At 40.1% G+C, this 14397-nt stretch overlaps 1 protein-coding gene across 4 annotated transcripts in view; it reads right to left on the bottom strand.

The window, feature by feature from the left end:
- Window positions 1-5458: 5458 nt before the first annotated feature.
- MYO6 (myosin VI) overlaps window positions 5459-14397 on the bottom strand; it is a 66795-nt gene continuing 57856 nt past the window's right edge. For 2 of the 4 annotated variants that reach the window (XM_033143267.1, XM_033143269.1), the window contains 5 exons: window positions 13282-13385; window positions 12081-12212; window positions 9903-9929; window positions 7699-7920; window positions 5459-5658 (listed from right to left, as the gene is read on the bottom strand). In XM_033143267.1, the coding sequence (XP_032999158.1) occupies window positions 5459-5658; window positions 7699-7920; window positions 9903-9929; window positions 12081-12212; window positions 13282-13385 (685 nt within the window). The remainder of the gene's footprint in view (window positions 5659-7698; window positions 7921-9902; window positions 9930-12080; window positions 12213-13281; window positions 13386-14397) is intronic. The other 2 variants (XM_033143268.1, XM_033143270.1) reach the window with 1 other exon arrangement.

Here is a 14397-nt window from a genome sequence, read left to right as displayed (position 1 = left end):
ACTGGTAGTGATCTGCATTGCTTTCAGTAAAAACAAAGTGCTTCAGGTGTCTGCAGCAAGTAGGGGGTAGAGAGACTTGTTAGATAGGTTGATTCAGGTGCATAATCCTACAACCAGCTAGGAATACGCACGAGCCTCGATTTCAAATATTCTAAAGCAGCAAGAGATGAGGAAGCACAGCTTATAGGTCCTTCTTCACTCCAACCCCCAGGTGTACAGGGTATCCAAAGCCAGAATTATTTAAAGTTAGGTGTGCTTCGGAAACGAGCACTAAGTGGAAGTATTTTTACTAGGGCTAGCATTGCTTCCTTTAATTATCAAGTGCATTTCTGCTCTGGGTATAATCCTAGTGCCCCCTGAACCATCTCTCCTTCCTGCGTGCATTTAGGCAATACAGCTTATATAAACAATACCATGGCTAATGGCTTCTCTTAAATGTTTACTCGGAGCCAATACCTGTAAGAGTTGAGCTAGCTAATCTTCATCTATTTATTTTACGGTGTCAAGAAAGTCGCCTGCCAAGTTATAGTCTCATATGGGTTTGTAGATGCCGCTTTAGAGGTAGTCAGCCGCCTCAAGGTTAAAAAAAAAAAGTTGCGTTTACAGTCAGGTATAACATTATTTATGTATACATGGAGAAGATCTCATCTTAACGTCAGTGAGGAAGCTTACATGGGCGCTAAGGTACCATTTCACAGCCTGGATGACATCTTTAGGGCATATATATATATGAAGATATCCCACTATACACCAGGCACTATTGGAGGTTGTGTAAGTTAAGATTCCTCATTGTATTCAATATATTTTCATTTCAGAGCTATTTTTTTTGTATATGTTTATTCATACCAATTTCTGTAAGAAAAACAATAGAAATCATTTTTACATGTCAGTTTTAATAATGAAACAATTGTTCTTGACCATAATTTATCATTTTCAAATATTAATTACCAAATATCTTTGCTGGATGAGAGAATGTTTTGTATTTCAATAAAATAATAAAATATTTAACTAGAGTGTAGACAGACTGTATTTCTATGTTATATATCAGAAAAATGTCTGCTTAGTAGTTAAAAGATTTTTTTCCCTTTGTGTTTGTTTTGTGCATCTATGATGCATGCATATATATAACATAAAATATTGATAAGGGCAATCAAAAATATTTTATAATCTTACAAAATATTAAATCCAGTGCTTGTTTTAAAGTAAGCTGTAAACAACTTGGCTTCATTTGATTCAAGCTGGCTTATGGTCACAACTATCTTGTGGGAAATAATGGTGCAGATTTGAGAAAAAAGCATTAGTTGATAAGAAGAATGTTACAGTAGTTAGAAGCAATGACAACCCTCGACACACACACCCCGCCACCCCCCAAAAGTTCCATGTTGGAATATTATGCAAGCCAATTCATGAGACAGTTTTAGAAGCCAGTACAGTGAGTGGTACCTCGGTTTACGAACTTAATCCGTTCCGGAAGTCAGTTCTTAAACTGAGGCGTGCTTTCCCTAATGAGGCCTCCCGCCGCCGGTGCCCTTCCACCATTCGGATTCCGTTCTTAAACCGAGGTAAAGTTCGCAAACCGGGACACTATTACCGGTTTTGTGGAGTTTGTAAACCGAGGTACCACTGTATCTTACTTTAATATCAAATGTTGTTCGTTTATTTGCTTTAATGGTTACACTGACTTGAGAAAGCAAAGTGCAAGTTTCACAGCTCCCCCAGTCATTCTCACTCTTTCTTAAAATAAATAATATCCCAGAGAGATCAACGGAGTGTTTTTTATTTTGCAGCAATTTTCAGTACATAATTAAGGTCATTTGACAAAAGTACTTAAAACAGTTTAGGGTGAAAATAACCCAGGTATAAAGTAGGCAGAGATACCAGAAGCTGAGGAAATTTTCAATGGGATGTTAAGGACATTGTGCTATTTTCTGAAGGGAAACTTCTGTACAGGTTTATGTTCCCAGCAAAGTAACATGAATTGAGATACAGGGCATGTTTATAACTGCATTTTCATTACTCAGTGACTGCAACCAGCATGTGAAACAGTCATCGCAGACCAAACACTATAGAAAGAACTTCAACAGACCATCACATCCCCTGAAACAATAATTGGAATCTATTCAGGTGTATTCAAGTAATGTACATGCATAAGTAAAACAGCACCACCCTTCCAGAGACCTCATAACCAAAAGGACAGCAGTAGGTCCATTTCTAGCTGCAACAGAGGGCTTGTTTTCTCTTAAGCAACACATGGTGGTTACTAATTTTCATAACGAAACATGAAGCCAAATTATACGGAAGTGTGGGATATTGCAGTTATCATCCCAATTAAAAGTATATATAGATGGCATCACATGCAAGCATTTGGGGGTTCCTTTTTCACAACCACTTCCTAGGATGCCTTTGCTCAAGGCTTTGATTCCCAAATATAATGCATACAAATCATCTATTATGCAAGCCTACATTCTTAACCTTTAGTTTCTCCCCCCTTTTTTGTAAGCCATACCTTTAAATTACAACCCAGAAAATATTTTAAAGGAGAAAGTGCATCTTTTATATGCCATTAATGATTTGATGCGGTATGGTGGTTCATAAGAAACAGCCCCAGACATGCAAAGGAAAGTGAGTGGCAGCAGTAATTAACAAGAGGGGTTTTTTAAAATAAAAAAGCATGCATAATGTCAATAACTGTTGGGAGGATACAGAGACCATCAGAACATATATAGGGCAAGAGGCATTTTTAAATTGAATGTGATTTTCTCCTGGCAGGAAACACAGAGAGGTGTGAAGCTCTCATGTAGTGTAACATATCTATTCCTCATTAACTATTCTCCACCCCTCTTTCTCTGAATGTCTTCGCTATAAAGATTTTTTTGTGTTATCCAGTGCTTTTTTAAAAGAAGAAGAAAAAGGTGCCAGTACTCACCATGAAGTTGTTAACAGTAAGTGCCACACTTTTAACAATTAAGGGAGAAAAGGTGCCGGTACTGCGTGCCCTTGAGTACTCCCAGGGAAAAAAGCACTGGTTATCCAACTGACTTTGTATGTATTCGTGACACCAATCAGATCTAAAACATAGCATTCAACTAGTGGAGTATCTGATTAGATCATGGTCATTTAATGCTTAGCTTATGACTATAACTTTAATTCTAACATCCAGTCTCTATGGCCTCAGCTCAACAATTTTGCATTGAACATACTAATCTTGTTTTGCCTAACATTGATTAGAGGGGTTCTCCGAGTGCAGGACCAGCACAAAATCCTCTCTCGCTCTAGCCCTTCATGGCAAAAATGTGTTGTATGCATTGTTCCTGTTGTTGGATCCTTACCACCCAAAACATACGTACATAAACTTGGATACCATCAACTGCAAGCGGGCTCTGCGCTGCCACCTCCTTCCTGTTGCTCCTTTAGACCTAAAGGCAGGATTTTTCTAAAATAGCAAATGGTGCAATGCAGGAGGCTGGGGACAGCAAGACCCTCCTTTGTGTGATTAGAAGTGCCTTTAAATTGGGGTGGGCTTGTGACCCTCTAGATTTTGTTGGGCTCTGATTCCCATCAACTTCAGCCAGAGTGGCCAAAGGTGAGAACTTTAGTTCAACATCATCTGGCAAGCAACAGGTTCCTCATCCCTAGATTTAAGTCATAGCTCCCATTGGGGGGTGAAGGTTGCATGTGCAACCTCTGATGGATTTTTGGTGGTGGCAACTTCAACAATCAAATTAGTTTAACTCAAGGCTGTCAAGAGCTGACCATGCCAACCAGATCTTCAGAAAGTTGATGTGCAGGGGCCTTTTACAGACTGAAGATGGAAATAGACGGGGTGTGAACAGTTTTAAACCATGCATTAAAATTGGGGGTTAATAAATATTGCAGTTTTACATCCTCTCAACCCTGTCCCAAAGTTGGTAGCCATGTGGGCATTTAGCGTTTTACATTGATAGTTATTACACCGCAGAGGGTATTTCTGCCAAGAGGCATGCTGTGGCAGAAGGCAGTGACAATGGTGTGCTTAGAAAGTATATTGAAGAATTAAAAACTACAGCCCAGAAATGTAATTAGCTTCTTAATATAATAAGGAGGGGGGGAAGCCTCCCCAAATTCAATCTGTTTCCCTCCCAACCAGGCAATACTTATTTCCCCAAATCTCCTAACACTGAGATAATACCAAGGTTTAATCTGTTGATATTAGCCAGCTATAGGGCTATCCAGCAACATCAATAAAAGGCAACTTCCATCTGTGTGAAACAAGTAATCGTTATACATAAGAAATTTAATTACCATCCAGGGTACATTAGCCAAAAAAAAAAGCAACCCACAAAGCCTGAAGTTGGAAGATTAGCTGCAAAAAAAAAAAAATCTGTAAGATTAGAAGAAAAAGTTTATTACTTTAACACTATGAAGTTAAGCCATTTGAAGCAGCATGGCGTGATTAGAAATTCCAGTGCTGTGCCACTCGTCAAGTCTGAAAGTTTCTGACAGAAGCCACCTAATCCCATGTGCATCGCACTGAAGTACAAAGGAACAGAAAATTCAGCTGACAATTAGGCTTTGCTGTCATGAAAAATGGAACCCACTTCCCTTCTGCTTTCAGTCCTAAATGTATCTAGATATATATTTTTGTAAAATATTGTTTAATTCTGTCTTACTTCGTTTGACTAAGAAAGTTATAACCGAAAAATAAAAATGAAGAATTGCCTGAAGAAATTTGTCTTGTAAAAAATAGTTAAAAAAGGAAAAACCCACTGCTTAGTAAATTCAGCGTGCATCAGCATATCTATCCCTAAGTACTCCAGACGCAATTGTCCTGCTCTCAGTATTTGAAATCCTGCAATCTAACTAAGACACATTTCCCAAAATGCTTTCTTGTGGACATCTACCTAGATGTCAAGCAGCTTTCGTAAGTTACACAAGAAGACTTTCATCTTATAAAAGTTTTTTTTTTTAACCTCTACAGTAGAAGTTAACAATAAGGCCTCACAATTCCAGTTATAAGATGCAATGTGCTTTTTCTTTTTGCTATGCTATCTTGAAGGAGAGACTAACATTCTGGGTATCACAAAGGAATTAACAGTGTAAAGAGGAAGTCAAAATGCAGTCATTGTTATGTAGTTAAATCCCAGTAGAGTGTTACTCTACGTTACAGCACTTTTAGTGTCATGATAGATGCTATGTGCAGGGATCGGTGTATGAATGGAAAAAGCAAACCACGTAGTTGGCTGAAACAGATGCTCAGACCCACAGAACTAGTGAATTCACTACACAAATTAAAACATCAGAAATACAAATTAAAAACTGCCACATTAATAAAATCTGTTTACTTTATATTAAACATCTCTAGACAATTACGGAATGTTTAAGTGCCCTCTGCTGCTCAGAGGAATTCTTCCCTTTATTGTTAAGGTAGGAGAAGCTCGGGGGGGGGGGGGAACCAAGTGTTAATGTAGAAAGTGACTACTTATTTCAACAGGTTCTGCAACATAGCAGTTGCATACGTAGGCCGAGCTTGTTTGCTCTCAATCGCTTTTTGAAGATACTGGATTCCCCCACAGCGCTCCCAGATCTCTTCAAACTGCCTCGGCAAAATCTCAGCTCCACGCTTACGAGTCAAGCCAGTCTCTTCAAGATTCAGCTCGCACATCTCCATGTCATCCTTGCCTGGAATGTCAAAAGGGTGGGGTGGGGGAGAAAAACACCACCAGGTTTAACAAAACATACAATGGGTTTCCAGTTTCTCCTACACTGGACTTACTGTGTTGTGTTTAGATTTTAACACATACTCATAAAGTTGGGAACAAATTGACAGTGAACATGAGAAGGGCATTACCACAGTACTAAAAATATTGCCAGAGATCCTAAGAGGAGATATACACACACACACACACTTTATATTTATACACATAATATAAACTCTGGGAACCTTCAGGAACAGTTATGTGATACAACATGAGATACTGGGACTATAAATCAAAAACTAGAAGCCCAAAGCTGCTTTAGATACAAGACATTGCTTTGAGAGTAACAAGACTTCATTCTTCATAAAAGGGCAAAACAAAAATATCTGAAGTAAGATATAATGTCTTGGATGTAAAACCCCAGTCTGAACATGTTTCAGTGATACTATACAGTCCTCTTGCCAGCCTGTACCACTTCAGAATCTAAAAGTCTCCTTTCATGTGGAGAGAAAGCTGGACTTAAGAGTCTTCACCATAGCAATATTGCCACAAGGAGGGCAACTGCAAAAAAAATCACACGGTGTTCAAATGACAAAAGATTTGAGTGTCGGCACGTGCATAGCACACTTAAGAGAAATATTGCATACTTTTACAGGGCTTCCTTTGGTTTGGTTATGGGCACTGTTAGCTTTCCACACCACTTACTAGCACATTTCCTTAGAAGTGAGGAATTAATTTCTCTTTCAGCCCCCAAAATAACAATAGCGGAGGACTGGTTCACATATGCACACCCATCACTTGATGATTGCAGCATCAACTACAGGTGAAATGTTATGACCTCTCTGCATTGTACGTACATAGTGCTTTTCAAGGGGATCAGCTCAGCAATTTAATTGCACACCAAGTGATGTAGAAGGATGTATGAACTGAACCATGGTCTGTGGCACTGTAGCTAAACAGTCTCAACAGCACCACGAAGTGGGTAGTGTGGTTTTAAACGCTAGACGCTTACCCAGACATTTATTGTGACTTTTTCTGAAAATGTGAGCATCCCATTTTTTTTTTAATAAACAAGAGATAATCAGTATTCAATTATGCTTCAGCCTCATTAAATGAACTAAATTACACATGCTTGGATATATGGGGTTTTTGATTGTTTAAAACCAGGCCATATACATTAAGAACAGTGTCTTACAGTAATACTCATCTGTATAACTTAGTCTGCATTAAGTACTGAAATGTGTTTAGGAACTGCCAAATAATGTAGTTATTCTCATTACTCTAATTAGGGACTGATGTCTTTGGAAATTAGGGAGACCAAGCTTAATTAAACACATCCATTTTTATCAACAGGTCTCTTTCCTCCATTCCTTTTTTTTTTTTATGGTTAAAAAACGCAATGTGCTTCATACACTTCCTTTAGCCCAGTGACTCAAGGTTTCTCCATTCCCTTCAGTGTCAGGGATACTGGTACATGAACTACTGTTCTAACTCGTACACAAACAGAAGCCCTGTTCGTACTGGAATTCTAGGATAGCTCTGGAGCAAAATGGATCCTGGAACTTTTGGTACTTCCTGCTAGACTAGCCTTTGAACACATTTCCTTCTATTTAAAGAAGAAAATGAGGGTGCAGGAGGCATAGTAGCTGCTGTTCCCCCCTATTTTCCTTGAAAGTAACAGCAGGATAAGTTGTTCAAAGGCCAATCTAGTAGGAAGCACCAAAATTAAGTTAAAAGGTTTAAAGCTGGAAGGATGCTCTGCAAATATAATACTGATAGTGATTGTCTAAAGCCACAAGTCAGAGTTTCAGACTAACGAAGCCATCATTCACCATTCACATCATTTCATAATGAAGTTGGTTATATGATGGTACAGCCTTTTTGAATACAGCATTTGGGTTTTATTTGTAACTCCTCATTCCTGCAACATAGCTCGAATCTCAGTTTGTTCCCCCCCCCCCCACTAAAAAAGGCCTAGAATTTCACTTTTCGTTGCACAATAAAACTAAAAATGAATACCAACCAGCCACTAGCAAGATGGGTGGCTTATCGGGATGAAGTTCCATTTGACGAGCAATCCATGGTCCATCAAAGTGTGCATACCACCAGCCTTTCTTCTTGTTCTGTGGATCTTTGTATTGGTCCGCTGGGCGGATGAACGGAATACGGAAGTAACGCTGCTGACGACTCATCTCTGCCTCTTGCTGCTGCCTGGCAGACAACTGGCTTGTTGGGTTCTGTTGAGCTACGAGGAATAACTAAGGTTAACATTTGCAAGCTAAGGATCAAAATCAGTCTTCAGTATTGTTGCTTCTGTTTTTTAATTTACACAGAAAGTAGGGAAATTATGAAAATGTGGTTACAGCGGTACCGTGGTACTCAAACGCCTTGGCTCCTGAACGCCGTAACCCCGGAAGTGAGTGTTTGCAAGTGTTTTTTCAGAAGCCGGATGTCTGACGCAGCCTCCAATTGAGTGCAGGAAGCTCCTGCAGCCAATCAGAAGCTGTGCCTTGGTTTTCAAATGGTTTCAGGAGTCGAACAGATTCCTGGAATGGATCAAGTTTGAGAACCAAGGTACCACTGTATGTATTCCATAGCAGGGAAATGAATCACGATACTGCTCCCAAAGGAAACACCTGAAAGCACAGTTTCACAAGTTAAGTTACCCTACAACCTGGAGTAGATACGAACGGCAGAAGAGAAGGTGAATGATAGGTACAGGTTGAGAAACAGTCACCGCTTAGCTTACCTGAAATCCCACATTATAAGACAGAGAAGGGGAGGGCCATTTCCTGAACTTTGAGAGACTTGAACTTGGCAAAAATACCATTAATAGAATTAATCATGAACTCACAATAGCATTACATAAATCTGATCCAGTAGTAGAAACTTGTCCCTTAGTCCGCACTAAAACCTGCTGCAGATAATGTTAACTGAAACCAGGCTCAGAAGTAGCCTCAACTTGATTGCAACTTCCCACATTGCCATTGAAATTCAATTCATACTGTTCAAGTTCACCTAAGAAAGAACTCTTCTCAACAACTGTTTATGTTATGAACCACCCTGAGATCTATGGATGAAGGGTGGTATGCAAATTTAATAAATAATAATATTTTTTTTTAAAAAAAAGATGCTAAGAATTCAACTGTTGTAGTCAACTAAACAGAAAAGACAATTCAGAAATTCAGTATTAAAATAATTAACACTGAATTCCTCTGTTAGCCAACCAACTTTAAGTAGTGAATCTGGTTATGGACTCTGCCTGGCTCAATTAAAAAAATGATGAGCTGCTGTCACATCTGATTTATTTATTCCATCCCCTCCCAATTTATAGGCAACATATTGGCAACTAGGAACAGAAAGTAAGTGTATCTTGCCTCATTCATACATGTGGTGTTAATAAATCCAGAAATAGCCATTGCTTATCCCAGTGTAGAAATATTCCCAGTGTAGAAATGAGTAAAAAGACCTTTTCGTTATAATTAGGATTCAAACCATAAATATTATGTCCAATTTATCCATTAGCATCACCGGCAAACATTCATGTAAATAGTCAGTGTGTATTTTTCTGGGAGAGTTATTAAGCCTGTTTATTTTCATTTAAATTAACTGACATGCAAAGTAATACATCTATTTCTGTAAGTCTCCTCAATACACTTTGAAGTAAATGGAGACTGTGGCTTTCATGAATGTGCGTAATGTTGAGCCATAGAGAGGGCTGAGAATTAAGAGCATTTTATTGGAACCCAAAGGCAGCTAGGCAGGTCTTTTCCTCATCCTCCTGTACTCACACCAAGGATATTCTGCAGAGTAAACAAAGCACTTCCTTTGGAAAAGAGAGATTAATTTCCTCCTCCTAAAACCAGCACCGTAGGTGTTAATTTTTATTCGAAGGTTAGTTGATTAACAACAGTTTTAGTGTTTTGCTACAGCAGAAAAAGATGTCTCTAACAGGCACAAGCTGCAGAAATGCCACATCATATGAATTTATCATCATTCTTTTTTATAATTAAGAACAATATTCCTATGGTAACATGAATATCTTCACGGGCTGCTATCTTTTTCCTGCAGCTCCCTGAGCACTTTTAGATGACAAAATAATTACTGGGCCAAGTATGATGTGACACAAATGTAGCAAAACACAGCATATCGTTAGAGTTAGTAAATCGGAGCCTATGTTTTTCCTATGTGCAAAGTTAGCTGAAATAAACCAATTCCCTCACTTACTTGAGTTGGTCAAAAATGGTGCAAAATCTGCAAACAAACATTGGACACTGAAGAAACCATAAAAACTTTTCAATCTGAGCAACCTGAAAAGGCACTCTTTCAGTAGTTCAATGGGACGTGTCATTAGCCACGTGTTAACCACTGAATGGGATGGCAACAAAACTGGAAAGAGGGGCTGCCGGCAGCTGGATTGTTGTGCTCACCAGGAGGGAGGGGGCAAAACCATCAGGATGCCCGTGTTTTGGCTCCATAGCTATGACTGCACTGTGCCGGTCTCCCCCTGCCTCACCCTTCCCCTTCTTGTTGGGCACAACATGGCTGCTCGGAGGCCGGGTGTGTGGCAGCACACATCCCCACCACCCTGTCCCTGGGAAATAGCTAATATGGGCAATACATGATTCTCCCTCCCTGGTTAAAGAGGGAACAGCGCAGGGCCTTAGCTTGTTTCACATCTCATTTGCAGGTAGAGCGGACTGGAGCCCGACCAATTCAAGACACAGGGAATGTCAAAGCAAACAGTATACCATAACTTTGACATGTGCAATGCCATCCAAATAACAGAAAAAGTAACCTAGAGACTCAGGCTCACTCAGGCTTTTTCCCATTCAGGTGTGCTAGCAGGAGAGTCCCATTCCCAAACATCTACTTCTCAGAAGCAAATAAATCTGGTCCAGTTCCTTCTGTAAGACTCTTTTGTCCAAAAACTGACACACTACACTGTGGGCTATACCCAATGCTTCAGAGGGTAAAGGGAACCTCCAGAGCAGATTTTTGGGGCATGCAGCTGAGGAGAAAAGGAAGACTCAAGCTTTTAGCCCTATGAGATAGAGGGAAGTAATTTGAACCATCCGTGCCAGGATAGACACAGGTGCTTTTCTACTCAGAGATTATTCTCTGAACAAAACAAAGGAGCAGTTCACAGAGGCACGCTCATCACATGATGACTACAGAAGTTCTTAACACTAGGACATTTCCTCAGAAGGCTGCATGGACTGCCAGCCAAAGAAAGCATCCCTGAAGAAACAGAACAAGAGAGGTGTTCTTTTAGTTTTAGTTATCACATAAAACAACTGGGATATCAATGTTTCTCCCAGGAAGGGTGGATTGTGAATTAAACAAATCACTATCAACAGTGTTGTTGTATTTATTAACTATAAATCTAACTCATAAAAAGTAGCCAAAATATCTGAAAGGCATTTCAAACTTGGGGAAAACAAGTCTTGCTAAGAACTGGGTTATTTGGGGATAAACTGGACCCAAGCAAAATTACACTTCAAACCAAAGTCTCCCAGGACATTTATGTTAAAGCTGTACATGGAAAAACAGAACCAATGTGGTTTACCAATTGGTAACAAAACTGGATACATTATATGAAGTCTTTGGACTCTCTCTCTCTCTCTCTCTCTCTCATCTGTCCTGAGCATCTGACTAGTGGTAAGCAAGAACTAGCTCCATTTGGCAAGGCCAACTGAAATCTCTATTCAGGTAAAGGTAAAGGGACCCCTGACCGTTAGGTCCAGTCGCGGACGACTCTGGGGTTGCGGCACTCATCTTGCTTTATTGGCCGAGGGAGCCGGCGTACAGCTTCCGGGTCATGTGGCCAGCATGACGAAGCCGCTTCTGGTGAACCAGAGCGGCGCATGGAAACGCCGTTTACCTTCCCGCTGGAGTGGTACCAATTTATCTACTTGCACTTTGACGTGCTTCCGAACTGCTAGGTAAAGATAATGGCAAATCAGCCAGGATATAGTATTAACTGTTATAGATTATACCTGTTAATAAAATAGTAAAACCCCTTTAAACAAAAATATTCCTGATGGTTTTGCTTTACTCATGAACTATATTTTGACTCCAGAAGATAAACGAGGCTACCTGGCTACCTGGCTTAATTTGCCTTCCCGCCAACATAGCCAGTTTCCCAGAACATCCAGAGCTCTTGGTCCTACAAGCCTATTCCTGGAACACACTTGCTTTGCATTCGTAGCACATGCTGCTCTAGATCCCATGGATCAAATTACTGGGACATAAGCTACCTTTTAAAATATTCTGAAGGGCAACTAAAGTTCTTACTTTATTCTAAGGTAATTGTTAACTTTTCCAGGGACCTCATTCAGGTACTCCCTATCTCCTTAGCTCTCTCCTCCCAGCATTTTTAGGGAAAAAAGGATTTCCCCTCACCATAGTCGGTCACTGATTTGGGTGCACGCTGTTCTGTTTCCGTATTCCGCTTCTTATTCTTGGACTTCCAAGCATGATAAACCTTTAGCCGCCTGTGAAACTCTTCTCTGCAAGCTGCCAGCAGTTCAATATCTGTCTCAAACAAAACACAGCAGGGGTGGAATAAGTGAGGAAAAGCAATAAACAAATATGCTTATGAATTGTGTTGACAGAGCCACACAGCCAAAATGATTTCGGCGCAAGTTATAACATTACTTCTTACAGTGTAAACTTATCAAGCTGTGGAAAAGAGAGAGAAAATTGGGGAATAACTTTTTTCTTTTTCTCCCCCCCCCCCACGGTTTAGGCATTTTTAAATACGTGACAGCAGAAAAATGACATAAAAACAAAACGAAAAGAAACCCAGCGAAAACAGTGTTTCAAAAAAGTATTCAAGCTTTAAAATCTCACATTTTATCAGATCTAAAGTTAACCTTCTGCATGCAGAAGAATCTTCTGCCCAGGGAAGGGCTGTTTTACATCTTGCACTAAAGTGTAGTACAATGAAAGGGAAACAAAAATTCAAAGATGTTCTGCTTGTGCAACAGGATTTTGGTAACTGCTATAGAAACCACTATTATGCCGCATTACACAAACTCTAGTGCGTACACATTTGAAGCGCTTAATCCTTCTACTCATGGTGCTTTGAACTCAGACTGATAATACTTGAATTTCTCCCAATTATTACCTCTCTCATTATGGGGGGGGGGGGGAATTATTTGGTCTTTGCCTCAACACAACATTGCCAATGGCATTAGGAAGGGTGAAAGCAGACCCTCCGAGTATCCCTATTTTCCAGGGACAGTTCTGGATTTACAGAAGCCGTCCTGGTTTCTGATTTGATCCCAGAATGTCCCGCTTTTTGTTAGAAATGTTGGAGGGTATGGAATTATCTGACCCCCCCCCCCGAGCCATCTGTGACATGCAGTTAAAAACCCTGTCCGCTTTGATACGCAGGGTACAGAGTGCCTCACACCAAGTGTTGACAGGGAAATGCCTGAAACACACACACAGCAAGAAACAAGCTATCCACTTTTATTAGATTTCTACCACGGACCTAACTGCTCACATAGTTGCTTAAGAGTTTTAGCAGGAAAAAAATAAGCAAAAGTGCTCCTACTAGCCAACAGGCTTCTTCTCCCCAAAACGGGCAGCTACTTACCACAAGAGGTATTGATGGTATCACGTAGCTCTGCGTACTTCCACTTGCTAAGGTCATGTCTCTTAGTGCCGGCTGCAGCTTTGGTGGCTTGCACTGTGGGTCCCCTAAAACATTTTCATTGAGAAGTTATTGTAATATTCACAACAACAAGAAGGCGAGGTCAGGAAAACAGGAGACGAGAAGATCATAAAAATAGGGAACCATACAGCTATAAGATAAACAAAAGGACAACTGCACCGATTGGTAATGCACAGCGCTTTTTTTTCAGCTCAGTGGATGCCATTGCTATTATAGGAGAACGAAGGAGGTGTTCGTGGTGAGTTCTGCCACATCTTTCTCTAGAAATATAGCACTGGCAATGCACCCAGCACTTTGGAGGGAAGGTTTTTTTAATCAGAGGGAAACTTTTTCTGTGCTTCTTAAGAAGTGAAAAGCATTCCATTCTCTTATTTTTTGACAAGAAGGTGCCACCATTTGCCCCTCTTGGAATACTTTCATGACAAGCCCAAGGACATAGCAAAGCTCTTTAACTTGAATAGTGTTTGACATGCTTTCTTTTGCAGGAATAGTGATCGATTCTCATTTGACTCCCATTTTCTGTTACTGTCCATAGTCAGGCACGCTTGCCTGTGTACAAACTACATATGCACGGCGACAAAGCAAGCATAATTGGGCATGTGCTGCTTTTAAGAAGTGTGAAGCGGTTCCGAATACAGCTGTTACAGAGTGATTAATAACGATGAGGAGGAGGCATATGCCAAATATTGCACACATGTACATCACCCTTCACACTTGACAGGATGTACCTATAATTCAAAGAGTGAGATCTCTTGCATTACTATTATTAATTAAATTTGTATTCCAGGGTGCTTTGCATCAGAAAAATACAAAATGAGAATAAAAAAATACATAATAAACGAAAACAAACCAATAACTCTCCATCTCACAAACACATGTAAAAAGCCATAGAATGTTAATCAGCTGGTTGAAGAGAAACACTTTAGCTTGGCACCTAAGGTGCCAGGTGAGCCTCCCTGGGGAGATCATTCCACAACAGGGAGCCACCACAGAAAAGGTCTGCTCTCATGCTGCCACCCTCTGGACTTCTCAAAGAGG

The sequence above is a fragment of the Lacerta agilis genome, chromosome 3 (assembly GCF_009819535.1).
Source record: "Lacerta agilis isolate rLacAgi1 chromosome 3, rLacAgi1.pri, whole genome shotgun sequence".
Taxonomy (NCBI): Eukaryota; Metazoa; Chordata; class Lepidosauria; order Squamata; family Lacertidae; genus Lacerta; species Lacerta agilis.
The sequence above is the reverse complement of the archived record's forward strand: the minus strand, read 5'-3'. Positions and strand labels throughout refer to the sequence as shown.